The 13823-nt window shown below is 49.6% G+C and overlaps 2 protein-coding genes across 2 annotated transcripts; both read left to right on the top strand.

Moving 5' to 3' along the window:
* Window positions 1-220: 220 nt before the first annotated feature.
* Window positions 221-2470, top strand: PCYB_021600 (hypothetical protein; the record flags this gene model as incomplete). Its single annotated transcript, XM_004220510.1, has 2 exons — window positions 221-661; window positions 935-2470. The coding sequence occupies 2 exons, from the start codon at window positions 221-223 to the stop codon at window positions 2468-2470; spliced, it is 1977 nt and encodes a 658-aa protein (XP_004220558.1).
* Window positions 2471-7709: 5239 nt separating this feature from the next.
* Window positions 7710-13645, top strand: PCYB_021590 (hypothetical protein; the record flags this gene model as incomplete). Its single annotated transcript, XM_004220509.1, has 2 exons — window positions 7710-8483; window positions 8576-13645. The coding sequence occupies 2 exons, from the start codon at window positions 7710-7712 to the stop codon at window positions 13643-13645; spliced, it is 5844 nt and encodes a 1947-aa protein (XP_004220557.1).
* Between the last annotated feature and the right edge of the window lie 178 nt (window positions 13646-13823).

Here is a 13823-nt window from a genome sequence, read left to right as displayed (position 1 = left end):
TAACCTTTCGACGAGTGTGCTGACCATCCTGGGGTAGAGCAGTCACCGTGTCATCTCCTCTTAGCGAATTTTTTTTTTTTTTTGGAAGTGATAAGAAGGCGTAGATGTACAGCTCGTACGTATGCCCGTGCTTGGTTGAGCCCATCGGAAGGGGAACTCCTTTTTTTTTTTCGTGAGTGTGCACTGCACCGTCGCAAGGAAATATGATTGACTTGGCAGAATGAAGCGTTTTGTGCTGAGGTGCCCGGGATCGCTGCACTTGCTGGCGCGATCAGGAGGATCAGCAGCGTCGAGCGGATCGGCTGGATCGGCTGGATCGGCTGGATCGGCTGGATCGGCTGGATTGGGCACATCGGGCGGATCGGTCAGATCGGGCGCGTTGGGAGCGGACTTGTGTCGGGAGGGGAGGGCCTTCCCCCGGTTGAGGCACCTCCAGGGAATACACACGAGGGCCATAAAGGAGGCGGCCCTCCCGGAAGAAGAAGAAGAAGAAGAAAAGAAAAAAGTGGACGACCCAGTGATGGCCCAAAATAGCGAGATGATAATTCAGCGGTACAGGCAGTTTATAGAGGCGAGGCGGGTGGAGGGCAAGGGGAAGGGCCACGTGGGTCGTTCCTCCAGGCGGGAGATGATGTACGACCCGCTGGGGTGCGCTTCCGAAGTGGGAGGCGAAGTGGGAGCAGAAGTTGGAGGCGAAGTTGGTGCCAAAACTTCCGCACAAACCGCCGCTCAAATGGCCTCCCAAACCGCTGCTCAAATGGCCTCCCAAACCGCCGCTCAAATGGCCTCCCAAACCGCCGCTCAAATGGCCTCCCAAATCGCCGCCCCAAGTGGCTCCCAACCCGCCGCCAACCCAACGGACCAAAAATACGTTATCCTGAAGAAGCAAATCTCGAAGGAGTTCATTCATCAAGTATTCCTCCCTCACGTGGAGTCTCAAATTATGTACCACTTAAAGACATACACGCCGAGCCAAATTGTAAATATATTTCACATCTATTCGTATCTCTACTACTATGATAAGAAAAAGGAAATGGTGGAAGCTCTGTTGGATTATTTGGAGTACCGACTGGATTGCTTCAGTGTACAGGACGTCCTTCTAGTGTTAGAGCCACTCTACCTCCTCAACGGTACGAGCAACTTTAACATATATCGGCTAATTATTAACCATCTACAGAGGATGAAAGAAAAAATGAACCTGTATAACTACATTGGGATTTCAAGAGTTTTCACAAAAATATTGATTGACTTAATTTTCGAGGAGAAGGAACTGAGTGAGAAAAATATGTTGTCACGTTTGTGGTACCATTTGAAGCAGAGCAAATTCAAGAAGGGCATTCCTCCTGAGCAGAGGAAAATATCTCATGGGGACTTCCTTGTGGGTTTCATGGGCGAAGTGGTTGAGCACGTGGAGGGGCAGCTGCGGCTGCTCTCCGCCATCGAGCTCACCGACCTGCTCAGCGTCATGGCGAACTACTCCTTCAGGAGTGGGCACTCCAAGTACGACGTGGCCCTCTTGGGGGGTGGAAGCCAAAGCGGGGGTGGAAGCGGTAGTGGGGGTGGAAGCGGCAGTGGGAATGAACGCGGCAGTGGGGGCGAACCCTCCCAGTGTGGCGGCAACCCCGGCGAGCGGCCTACCCAACACGGAAGCGAGGATTCCCAGCACACACCCCTGAAGGTGCACGCCCTGAGCAGCCAAAACGCCTACCTCTTTAAGGAGAACATCGTGTCCTTCCTAATCACGAACGAGCTGAAGTGCAAATACCACGAACTGAGTACTCTCCACAAAATAATTAACCTGCACAGCCTGACCAAGCTGTTCATATACGACGACCAGTATCTCCAAATGATGGAAAATGACCTGAGGAACTACCATTACATAAGCAACATTCACCACAAGTATCTCTCCCTGCTAGTGTGGTGTCTATTCAAGTATAGGAGGTTAGACCAACACATAACCCAGCTGAAGCCAATCATCTCACACAACGTGCACCATTTTGATGCCAAAGATTTTTCAAGACTGTGTCACGCCATTCGAGATGACAAGCAAACCCTCATCAGCATAGCTAGCAATTTAGCTAGCCAAGTAGAGAGAATGCCTGTAAACGATTTTTTGTGTTACTTTTATGCCGTCGTTTGTCTCGATTTGTTGCCCTATGGTGAAGGTGCAGCATTAACAAGGGGGAACCACCAACAGAGCGAAGGAGAAGGCACATCCAAGGATAGAAATAACTCAAGACAAAGGAGAAACACTTCTGATGGAATGCACAACCACACCTTGTCCCTCTTTAACAAAAGCACCATTCTACAGAAATGCACCAAGTACATCAATGACCAGAAAAAAAATTTGGGAAAAAACGAAATTACAAAAATCGTTCTGATTTTAAAGAGGAAGAAAGGAGACAAGTATCTGTATGTGTTGGACTTGCTGCCTGAGGAGTGGAAGGGGATCCTCCATTTGGTTAACTGAGCATGCGGTGCGGGCGTCGGCGCCAAACTGAATAGGTGAATAATACACAGGGGAAAAGCAACAGACGGATTTGCCTCCTCGACACGTGACCCAAAGTGGGTCCTCCTGAGCAGTAGAAGCAGCACCACCAGTAGCAGCAGCACCCCCCCCGCGCAGCACTGTTCGTCCCCTTTTTTTTGTTTACCCCGTACGTGGAGTCACTTTTGTATGCTTGTGTTTGTTGGGTCAGCCTAAACTGGAAAAACGTTAAAAAGAGTTGTAGGGCCTCCGCGGGGACGGGCTGTGTGTATGATGCGGAACGTCTGTGTGATGCGGGACGTCTGTGTGATGCGGAACGTCTGCGTGATGCGGAACGTCTGTATTATGCGGGACGTCTATATGTGTACCACTCAGCGATGAGCCATTTGGCGCTGTCCTTTTCTTTTCTTTTTTTTATTACTTCCCACCTGGCGTGCATTCCATCGAGTAACCCTCCCCCCCTAATAAACGTTTCGCGGCAGTTCTCCATGAAAAGGAAGCCCCCATGTCGGAAACGCTTCATCGTAATGGTTTATTACCTTTTTGAAATTTCATCCGAACAGTGCATGACTTGTTCAGGTAAAAATCGGAAAAGAAAAAAGCTGAGAATAGACCAACAGCTTAGTCAACTTAGGGTTAAGCAGCTGGGTAGACCTCTTTATCCGGAAAGGCGAGGGTCATACCGTCACACAAGTAGGCCTTTTTTTTTTTTTTTTTGTTGGCTAATCCAGGGGAACAGATTAGCCACCCGTCACAGATTAGTAAATATGAGCGAACAAATGTGCGAATGCAAAAGATCAAATGCACACATGTGAAGGACCCTTCGCCCGTCAGGGCAAACGAAGGGCCGAATGAAGCATCCCTCCCTAAGGGGGCACCCCCAAGTGTACATCACATGTGAAGCCATTTCATGCCAGGGGACGCATGACCAAATTGGGAGTTGGCGCGATCTCCCACGGCAGTGCAGTGGGCGCCCCTTTAGATCTGCCCACTTGGCTACACACACTGCGCTAGGTGGAAGGAAGTGTACTAGTCGGGGGAAGCACAACCACAGGCAACCCCTGCACCTGGTTAAGCGAGAACGTACCTCCCCTCTTCCCCCTTTTACCTCGTTGCGCACTGCGGGCGGCGAAGTCATGAGGATGGCACGTCATCACACCGATTCGCAACTTTTCCATATCAACTTTTTTTTTTTTTTTTTTTTTTTTTTTTTTTCAGGCCGCAACTGCTTGCAAATGTATGCATCATGCGGCTTTGATGGGATGCCTTCATTTGGCGGCCTCCATAAACAAAGGGAGGGGAATTCTCCCCCCGTCAATTATCCCTACGTACCGCCACTTATCCCTACGTACCGCCACTTATCCCTACTTACCGCTACATACCCCTGCAGTTAATTAGCTGCCTTTTACTTTGGTCAGCTGGGAGAAGCAGCGAAAAGGAACTGTTGAGCATACTCATGCTGCATTGGCGTACATCCATATACTACATGATTAGTACATGATTAGTACATCATTAGTGCACGATTACCACATCATTACCACATGGTCACTACATTGGAACGAACGTGTTACTTCTTCCTAGGGGGGGCGACCGGGAAGGCTTTTTTTTTTTTTTTCTTCTTCTTCTTCCTCCTTCTGTGGGGGGTGCCCATTCGGATGGACTCACAAATTGCCTGTACATGTTCAGGCAAAAAAGGAGTACCGTAGCACGCGGCACGGCACAGTTCGGACCGCATACAAACGCGTACAGCAGAGCAGCGGGCGTATCGTGCGGCGTCGTACGGCATCGTACTGTATCGTATCGTGGAGGTGACTTTTCCATGCCATTTCCCCCCCCACTCACCCTTTTTCCTTTTTGGAGTTAAAGAGAATCAACTCCTTTTCTTTTTTTTGTTAATTAAATGCAAGTGGAAGATGAGCATAAGTTAAAGGATATCAGTTTCTCTCTCCCTCCCCCCCCCCTCTGTCGTCCTCGTCCCACCTCAACCCGTCATGCACGTGTTCACGAAACTTCATTAAGTTTGTGCTGGCCAAAAGGGGACACGCGGCGCACTTCATGTCGCGTGTACGTCACGGTACGGTACGTATGCTGGCACGGTTCGGCGCGTATACTGGCACGGTTCGGCGCGTATACTGACATGGTACCGCGCGTATACTGGCACGGGTACGTACGTTTACTCCCACATGGTGACTTCCTCTCCCGCCGCGCTGCTCCCTACGCATATGCGGGGCGGGCAAGTGAGCATATTTCCTCGCGAATATGCGAAGTTTGAATAGGCAACACTGCAGGAAAAAAAAAAAGAGTTCTGTTTTCGCCATTTCCCCGCGCGCTGTGCGATTTCAAACTTCTCAGCATTTCGAAGTTATTACGACGAACTTATCACTTGCATTTTCTCACTTCCACGTTTTTGCGACCGACCGACCGACCGATCGCTTTCACAACTTTTCTCCATTTTTGCGACTAACCGTTTTCTCAACTTGGCCATTTTTGCTACCGACCGTTTTTCCCTCTTTGCCGATTCGCCAACTTGGCATTTCAGATTGCATTTTTGCATCATTGTACCATTTGCAGCTCTGTACCATTTGCAGCTCTGTACCATTTGCAGCTCTGTACCATTTGCAGCTCTGTACCTTTTGCAGCTTTGTACCATTTGCAGCTTTGTGCATTTTGCAGCTCTGTACCTTTTTGCATTACTCCCTTTCCATCCTTCCCCATTTTGCGCTCTTTCCTCCCCCATTTTGCGCCCTCCCTGTACATCCCCCTTCCAACGCGTGCCCGTGCAGCTCCTCTCATTTTCCGCCCCATATATCAGGACCCCCAGAACAGAGTCCCCTTTCCAGGGCGCGCGTCACGTGCATGAGCAAAACATACGAGTGTATGCATATGCGCATGTACGTATGAACCGTGTGTTATATGTACATATAAAAGGGGAAACGGAGGCCCCCGCCGACGGAGTCACCCAATTTTGTGTCACCCTGTTGAACGAGCAACTAAGTAGGACTCTCATTTGGACGGACGGCCAAAGTGAAAGCCATACGTTTTTGTAACGAAGGGATATTATTCCCCCCAGTGTGTTCATCTCCCGTGTGTTTACCCCCCGTGTTCATCTCCCGCGTGTTCACCCCCCGCATGTTCACCCCCGCGTGTTACATATGACTACACCCACCCCATTCCCCATCTGCCCACTTCTTCCCACCTTACATCTCGACTTCTTTGCGGCGAACCTGCTCCTCCCCCTCTGTTGTGCATAGCAGTGTGGTGCAGCCCCGCTTGATCGACCGCTTTAAGCAAGTGATCGCGTGAGCGGGTGTTGTGTTGGGAGAGCCTCCGTCGCGTCGCGCGCGCAAGGAGGAAAGGAAGCACCATATGTTCATATACCCCCATACGTCCATACCCCCATACGTCCATATACCCCCACACGTCCATACCTCCTCACGCCCGCACGCACGTGTGGTTGTTTCCCCTTGCCAGCGTGCTGTCTGCCTCTCCCCGCGGGGGCCCCATTTTTGATTTCCCGTTTCCACCCTGAGGACATCTCCCCGCGAGCGTGGCGCGAGTGTGAAGCGAATGTATGTACATGCGCTGCTGGCCTGCGGAAGTGCGCACTCGTGAGGCCCTCCGCGCGAACGAGTGTACGTGTTTGCGCGTCTGCGTGTAGTACGTCCGCTCATACGTCCGCTCGTACGTCCGCTCGTACGTCCGCTCGTACGTCTGCATGCCTACGCTTATGAGTACGTGAGGGATGCAGTTTTTCCCCCGAGGCCGCATGCCTGTTCACGAATGCGCGCGCGCCCGTGCATGTATGTTTTTTTTGAGTAGGCCCAATTATTTTCGCCCGTTTGCTCATGCGTAGGGGGCCCACCCTGTATTGCTGAATTGCTGAATTGCTGAATTGCTGAATTGCTGAATTGCTGAATTGCTGTATTGCCGTATTGCTGTATTGCCGTATTGCCGTATTGCAGTATTGAAGCATTACTGTATTGCTGTTTTTTTTTTTTTTTCCATCCCTTTTATTGCATATCCCCCCACACCCACCGCATGCTTAGCAAAGCGCACATATAAGTACATTTTCACGCACGTGATGACACGCGCCATGTACGAATGATGTTAATCCGATTAGCATCGAATGGGAGAAGCCGCGTGTATGTCTTTCGAAGTTTGCCAAATTGAGTGAACGAAATTGAATTTTTTTTTTTTTTTTTTTTTCATTTTTCGCCAATATCATCCCCCGCCCATTTCCTGTGCGCGTTTGCTACATGCGGCGCGAGGAGGAACTCATCATCACGGTTAGGAAGAGAACGAGGCCGGTAACACGTCGTGCTAGCAGGTTTTACGTGGTGAGGACAGGGCCCGCCGAGGGAGGAGAAGAAGCAGAGGAGGCGGGTGGCCGGAGTGGAACCCCGTTGAGCGGTACACTGTTAAGCGGCACCCCGTTGAGCGGCACACTGTTAAGCTGTACCCCACCATGGAGTCGTACATCCGCGAAAGCAAAAAGCTGACCTTCAAAGGCAGCAAGGGAAAGAAGCTACTCCGGTACGTAGATATCTCACTAAACAACAAAGCCCTACAAGATAGTCACATAATCGAATTGGTAAAAATATTAAAAAAATATATCAAAGTGGTATACAACAATTACTATTGTCTTAATATAGACCTAAGTGAAAATTATATTACATGTACAGGATTAAAAACTTTNTTAAAATTTATTTTGAATTATAGTGAGAATATAGGAGTACATATTTTAAAGTTATATAAAAATAATATAAAAGATGATGGAGTATCTTTAATAAAGCAATTAGTTTATGTACAAAAAATTCCAATTGAAGAATTACATCTATCACATAATTATGTACAAGATAATACATGTAAAGAATTATTATTAAGTTTTGTTCAAGCAAAGAAAGAAAATAATTATGTATATCCAAGATATGAAAAATATCAACATTCTTATAAACATTTACAAATTCCTGTATGGATTAGATTAGAATATAATTGTATTAAGAATCCGAAAGAGATTCTTAAAGAGGTTGAAGAATTTGCAAAAAAGAAAAGAGGGTATAGAAGTAACTTAATTATTTGTTCTGCTTTAAAAAGTGATAAACGTTGTTGTCCATATAAATGTCTTAATGCTACTGTGAGGAATACACCTATAATGCATGTGTATATGTTTATTCATCAGAAGGATAATCTTGGTCAGGTCATTTGTGCTAATGGGAAAATAATGAAGGAGGAGAAGAAAAGGGAGTTATCTTCTCCTTCTGAGGTTAATGATGTGGGTAGACTACACAACAGTGTCCACTTGGAGAATAAAGGGGGTGCACAGCAGGAGGAGGAGAAGGAGAAGGAGGAGAAGGAGGAGGCGGCACTGCCTTCCAAAACCGCCGCGAAAACCGCCGCGAAAACCGCCGCGAAAACCGCCGCGAACAGCGCAAGGAAGCTCAAAGATAGGAATGATAAGAGGGTCGCTTCTGGAAAGAGAGGGACCAGCTCGGGCAAGCGCCGCAGTAAGGGAAAACTCCCCTACGATGTGAGTGGCTATGAGGAGGAGGATGAAGAGGAGGACGATGAGGAGGAGGAAGAAGAAGAGGAGGAGGAAGAAGAAGAGGAGGAGGACGACGACGAGGATGAAGACGACGACGATGACGATGATGATGACGACTACTCTGAGGAGGAGGAAGAAGAAGACGACGAGGATGAAGACGAGGATGAAGACGACGATGAAGACGACGACGATGACGATGATGATGACAACTACTCTGAGGAGGAGGAGGATGATGACTGCCGCGACAAGCGGGGGAACTCCTTAAGGATGGGGCCTAAAAAAGGCCTCAAGGGAAAGGAGAAAAACGGCCAGCTGCCCGACGCGGCGCCCCTTCATGCGAGCAAGAAAGGAGCCGTCGTGGGGGCGCAGACGAACGGGCGGGATGAGGAGGACTACGACGAGGAAGGGGAGGACGAGGACGACGACGACGAAGAGGAAGAAGACTCCCCGAACGTGACCGACCCGACGAAGAAGAAGAAAAAGGGCAAAAAGAAGAAAAAGAAAAAAAAAAGAAAAGGGAAAAAATGGATTTGAGTCCACTCGAGGGGGGATGCGAGGAGCAGAAGGAGAATGACGAAAAGGGTGGCGATGACCACCATGGGGATGACCACCATGGGGATGACCACCACGGCGATGACCACCATGCCGATGACCACCATGACGACGACCACCACGACCACCGCGGGGACATGCCCAGAACGGGGAAGAGTCAGCTGGGCGCGTTGGGCGACCCCCTTCGGTTGGACAAGACTGGCGAGGATGACGCGCACACCCCCGAGCTGTGCCCCCAGCGGAACGACCGCATGAACCTGATGAGCGACACCGTCAGTAGCCTCCCCCTCTACATCATCCTAGATTGCTCCGCCGTGCTAGACATGAAGGAGCTGTGGAAAGACAACTCCTTCCTGCCCTTCAGCTTCCCCGGGCTGCTTTACCTGTACAATAACAAGCTGTTGAGGAGTAACGCGGACAGGGCCAAGGGCGGGGGCAGCGGCGGAAGTGGAAGAAGCGGAGGCAGCGGTGGAAGTGGAGGCAGCGGCGGAAGTGGAAGAAGCGGCGGAGAGGAGACACAAAACGACGCCTTCATCTGCCTCATGTGCAGCTACGTAGCGAACGAACTCAAACTGGTATGTCAAAAAAGTGAAATCATTAGACAAAAAATGGTAAATCTGAAGCTTAACATTTGGGACAAGTTATCCGAGTTAGGTATTATTGAATTTTTAAGCGTCCCAAAGGATTTTAAAGAAAAAAAAAATTTCTTAAATTCGTCATTTTTAACAGAAGCACAAATTAAGCTAGCTAATGAATACTACGACATATCACAGGAGACCTTGCAGATGATTCAGTTTTCCATTTTGTGGTCTACTTATATATACAAAATTGGAAATAAAGAAATTATTATTAAAAATGATGCTAAGGAAATCAACAAGGGTGATGTGAAGAAAAGCAGAAAAACTATTTACACGGAGGTACTTTATTTGACGTCCTCACCTAACATATACTCCTTCTTTGAGTACCTTTATGGAGAGGACATGAATATGATCCTACCCTTGTGTGTTACTGTTAATCAGATTAATAAGTATATTCACGAGGAACACAGCCACGTGGTCGATTTGCTCTCGAGTGGGAGACCCGTGGAGGACAAGGGTGGTAACTTCCTCCTTGAGAAAGCATTTTTCAAGACGTTTATAAAGGACAAGTATGCGAGGTATCTTCCGGAAGGAGACGAGGTGGCAACAGCTGGGGGGGCAGCGGTCTCTGCAGGAGGAACTGCCAGCGGAGGAATCGCCAACGAAGGAATCACCAGCGGAGGAATCGCCAACGAAGGAATCGCCGGCGGAGGGGCGAGCAGAAAGAAGAAGAAAAAGGGCGCAGCTGCAGGAGGAAAGCCCGCGGACGGAGACACACCCAAAAGGAACGCAGACAAATTAAAGGATGGCCTCCTTTCAGGACATGATAATGGTACCACCTCGATTGCCAGCCTCTCCTCTGCTACACACAACCGGATAAACAGAAGCGACAAGATATCCCCCCAGGGGAAGAGAAGCGACAACGAGTGTCTTAACAAAAACATCGGAGTTGGTGGAGGCCACCTCAACAACAGTGCGTATGATTACTATGATATAAAATCGGTGAAGTCCTTCTCTAATGAAAATATTAGCAAATTATGCCAACTGGAGGGGAGCATTCAAGGTGGACCACTCGGGATGGTTAATATGAACGGAGGAGAAAGCTTAATCAACTACACAGTGGAGGATCAAAAAAGTGAAGGGCACACGAATACACGGAAAGGAAGAATAACGGGACAGGGACAAATGGGGAGTAACAGTAACAGACATCCCCATTATGGTGGCCACCAGGCTGGAGGTGACCACCCTGGAGGAGCGAACAAAGGGGTTAAAAGCAACATAGGCGGAAGGGCCGGTGAGGAAGAGACCTCAAAAGGGGGTGGAGGAAAAGGTAGCACAGCGGCTGGTGTGTATGCGGATGGCATGTACGCGGCTGGCATGGAAGGCAACAGTGCTGCCAACGGCTTGGGGATGATGATGGTGACCCCTCCGGATGGCTCTGAGAAGGACAAGGCAGTGATGGGAACCCCACAAGGAGGCAACGAGAACAAAGGGAGTAGTCTATACAGTATGCTGGTGAATGCCTTTAGTGGAAAGAAGAAAGGAGCACAGAAGGATGCCGAGAGGGGAGCACAGAAGGGTGTCGAGAGGGGTGCACAGAAGGGTGCCGAGAGGGGGGGAGCCAACGGCCCGGACAAGGGAGGTAACAACAATTTTATGGGTGCCGCAACTAGCCAAAGCGTTAGGGACAACGTAGATCTTCTGAACAGTCATGCTGGTGTGGCCACCGATTTGCAGGAAGCATATCATGAAGGGAGAAGAAAAGGGAGCAGCCAGAATGATGCAAGCAGCGGAAATAATGCAAGCAGCGGAAATAATGCGAGCAGCGGAAATAATGCGAGCAGCGGAAATAATGCGAGCAGCGGAAATAATGCAAGCGGCGGAAATAATGCAGCCAACCGATCCCAACTAAACATGCATAATAGTAAAGTGAACAGCACAAGCACAGATCTGATGGAACAACTGATGCACAGTGGTAGTGCAACAACTTCGGCAGGTCAGGGGAAGACTCCCAACGGGGGAATGACGAATGGGGGGGTGGCAGGTCCACAGATGAGCATCCCCACTAATGATAAAGCATCATACGTTAGTAGTAATAACAATAGCGGGTCGAGCCTACCCCTTGATCATTCTCTGTTTGCGTTTAACAGCTCTATACTGAAGGGTGTAGTACCAAATGGAAAAGGAGACCTGTCCTTCCAAAGCCAAATGGGCACAGATGGAATGAGCAGCGGCAAGACTGGAGAGGCCATGGCCAAGGGGGGAGGAGTGACGCACTCCAACATGAGGGGAAACAGCGGAAGTGTCATAGGAGCAGGACTAGGAGGTGTGAATTTCCCCATGAACACTGCAGGAATGGGTACCTTGGCGAATATCACATCCCAAGGGAACTCCAAACAATCACAGAAAAACGGCATGGAGACGAGAATGGGTTCGGGTTCAGACATACTAAACGTTAATGAAGTAGAACTGAACAGCCTTATGGGAAGTATCCCAAAAAGTCTTAATGATAGTTTAAGTATGTATCTTGACAGTAGTAACCGAAACAACAGCTGCTACGATAGCATCGTGAGAGGAGAAAACATGATGCCCTTCTTTAATCACAACCTGCTAAAGGATGAAGCGGAACAAGATTTTTCAAACCTCACCATGAGGAAGGAGGAGCACATGAGGAAGGAGGAACACACGAGGATGGAGGAGCGCACAAGATTGAACGAGATAAAAAACGCTTTCGATTTGTACAAGGTGGATATCCTGAATACGTCCCTTCTTCTGGAGGAGATGATTCTTAACCAAAACGTATGTAAGTACATTCCTTCGGAGCTATACAACAAAATCCTGAGGTGCTATGAGCGACTGGACTGCCTGCTGGCGGGCCTCAACCGGGTGGGCAGCCTAAGCGCGATGGGGGGTCTAAGCCCCATGGATGGGATGGGCGGGATGAGCGGCATGAATGGAGTGAGCGGGATGAGCGGGATGAGCGGGATGGGCGGCATGAGCGGCATGAATGGAGTGAGCGGGATGAACCAAGACATTTTGTGCGAAGACTTTAAGAGCTACTGGGACTATGCTTTTTCGAAAAACGACTCCAGCCCGCTGGCCCTGCCTGCGAGGGATCTGATGACGAGCGGCGGTGCCAAGGTGAGCCTGGGTGGGGGCGCCGGTCCCACCGGGGGAAGCGGCATTGGTAGTGTTGGCGGTGGAAGCGGCATTGGCAATGCTGGCGGCGCGGCGCCGGTGCACCAGGATTTTATCGATGGCGCGGGGAATGTCAGCGGCAACAAGAACGGCAACGTTTCGAACGCGATGTTTTACAACACGGTGAATGGGAACCGAGGGATCAACAGCGCACTGAAGAGCAGCATGCCGAATGCCAGCAGTCACAGTGCAAATGGGGGAATAAGCGGCGGGAGCGGCCCCATCTTGGCTAGCCACCTGAACAGTCAAAACAATGGCGCAGTGACGCCCAAGAAGTCCAGGAAGAAACCCCCCATGAACGCGAGCATGGGGAGTGGGAACAACGCAGACCTCGGGATCAGCTCGATAAAGAATAACTCACTGCAGAAGAAGTACATAGGGGGGTTGAGTGACGGCCTGGACAACAAAGCCTTCTTGAACAACTCCACATGTGGTAATGTAAGCGGAAGCAGGAACAGCCAAATGGGCGGGAACGCGAACTACAGCTTGGGCCAGGGCGTGCCCCCCAACCGAAACGGCAGCGGAAACCAGGCGGGCGCGCGAAACAGCGGCACCAGCTCGAACAGTGCCAAATCGAAGGACATGAAGAACCACAACGCGGTCCCCAAGGATAGAAATTTGAAGAATATAGACACGGATGATTACAAGAACGTGAACAAGCTGCTAGCGCTTGGTGGTAACGCGCAAAATGTGAAAATGAATGGGGAGAAAAGCCCCTATGACCGTGGCGGAGGAGGAAGCGGTGGCAATGCACACACGGAGCACCAGGAACACTTCCCCCACAAAGGGAACCCCTACAACGATGGTAGTGGCAGTGGCGCGCGTGACTCGAACTTGCTTGCTCTGATCCACATGAAGAAGAACATGAAGAACGGGGTGAACAGCAGCGCGGGGCAGAAGGCAGGGACTAACAGCGGCACGGCCAACAGTGGCACCGCCAATAATGGCACCGCTAACAACAGCATTGCCAACAATAGCACAACCAATAGCAGCACTTCCAACGAGTTAAATGGGCTTCGGAACAGCAGTTATAAAAAATTTCTCAACAATGAAACGATTGGCCTTTTTAACAACCCAGGCAACAAAAACGCCGTCAATGAAATGAACTTAAAATATCTGGAAGTGTTGAACAGCCAGTTTAACTTTTCCGCACGAGAGAATAGGAAAAACGACTGTGACCCGAACGGCCGCAACAGCAGCGTGATGAGTTTTCAAAACGACTTGGACAAGAAGTACAAGAATCCCTTAGTGGATTTATGCGACAAGGGCAACGTGAAGAAGTTGTGAGGAGAGCTCGTAGAAGACATAACTGAAATGATGAATATGCTTCTGTTCTAGTGTATGACCGGGTCAGGTAAAAAAAAAGGAGCACATGTGCAGGAAAATGCGCCGAATGTGCCCAATTTCGCGAAAAGGTACATATATTATTGCCTGTTCAGGCGATTTTGCAAAAAAAAATAATTAT

This window comes from Plasmodium cynomolgi, chromosome 2, assembly GCF_000321355.1.
Source record: "Plasmodium cynomolgi strain B DNA, chromosome 2, whole genome shotgun sequence".
In the NCBI taxonomy this organism is placed as follows: Eukaryota; Apicomplexa; class Aconoidasida; order Haemosporida; family Plasmodiidae; genus Plasmodium; species Plasmodium cynomolgi.
Note: the sequence above shows the minus strand (reverse complement) of the source record. Positions and strands in the feature narration are given on the sequence as shown.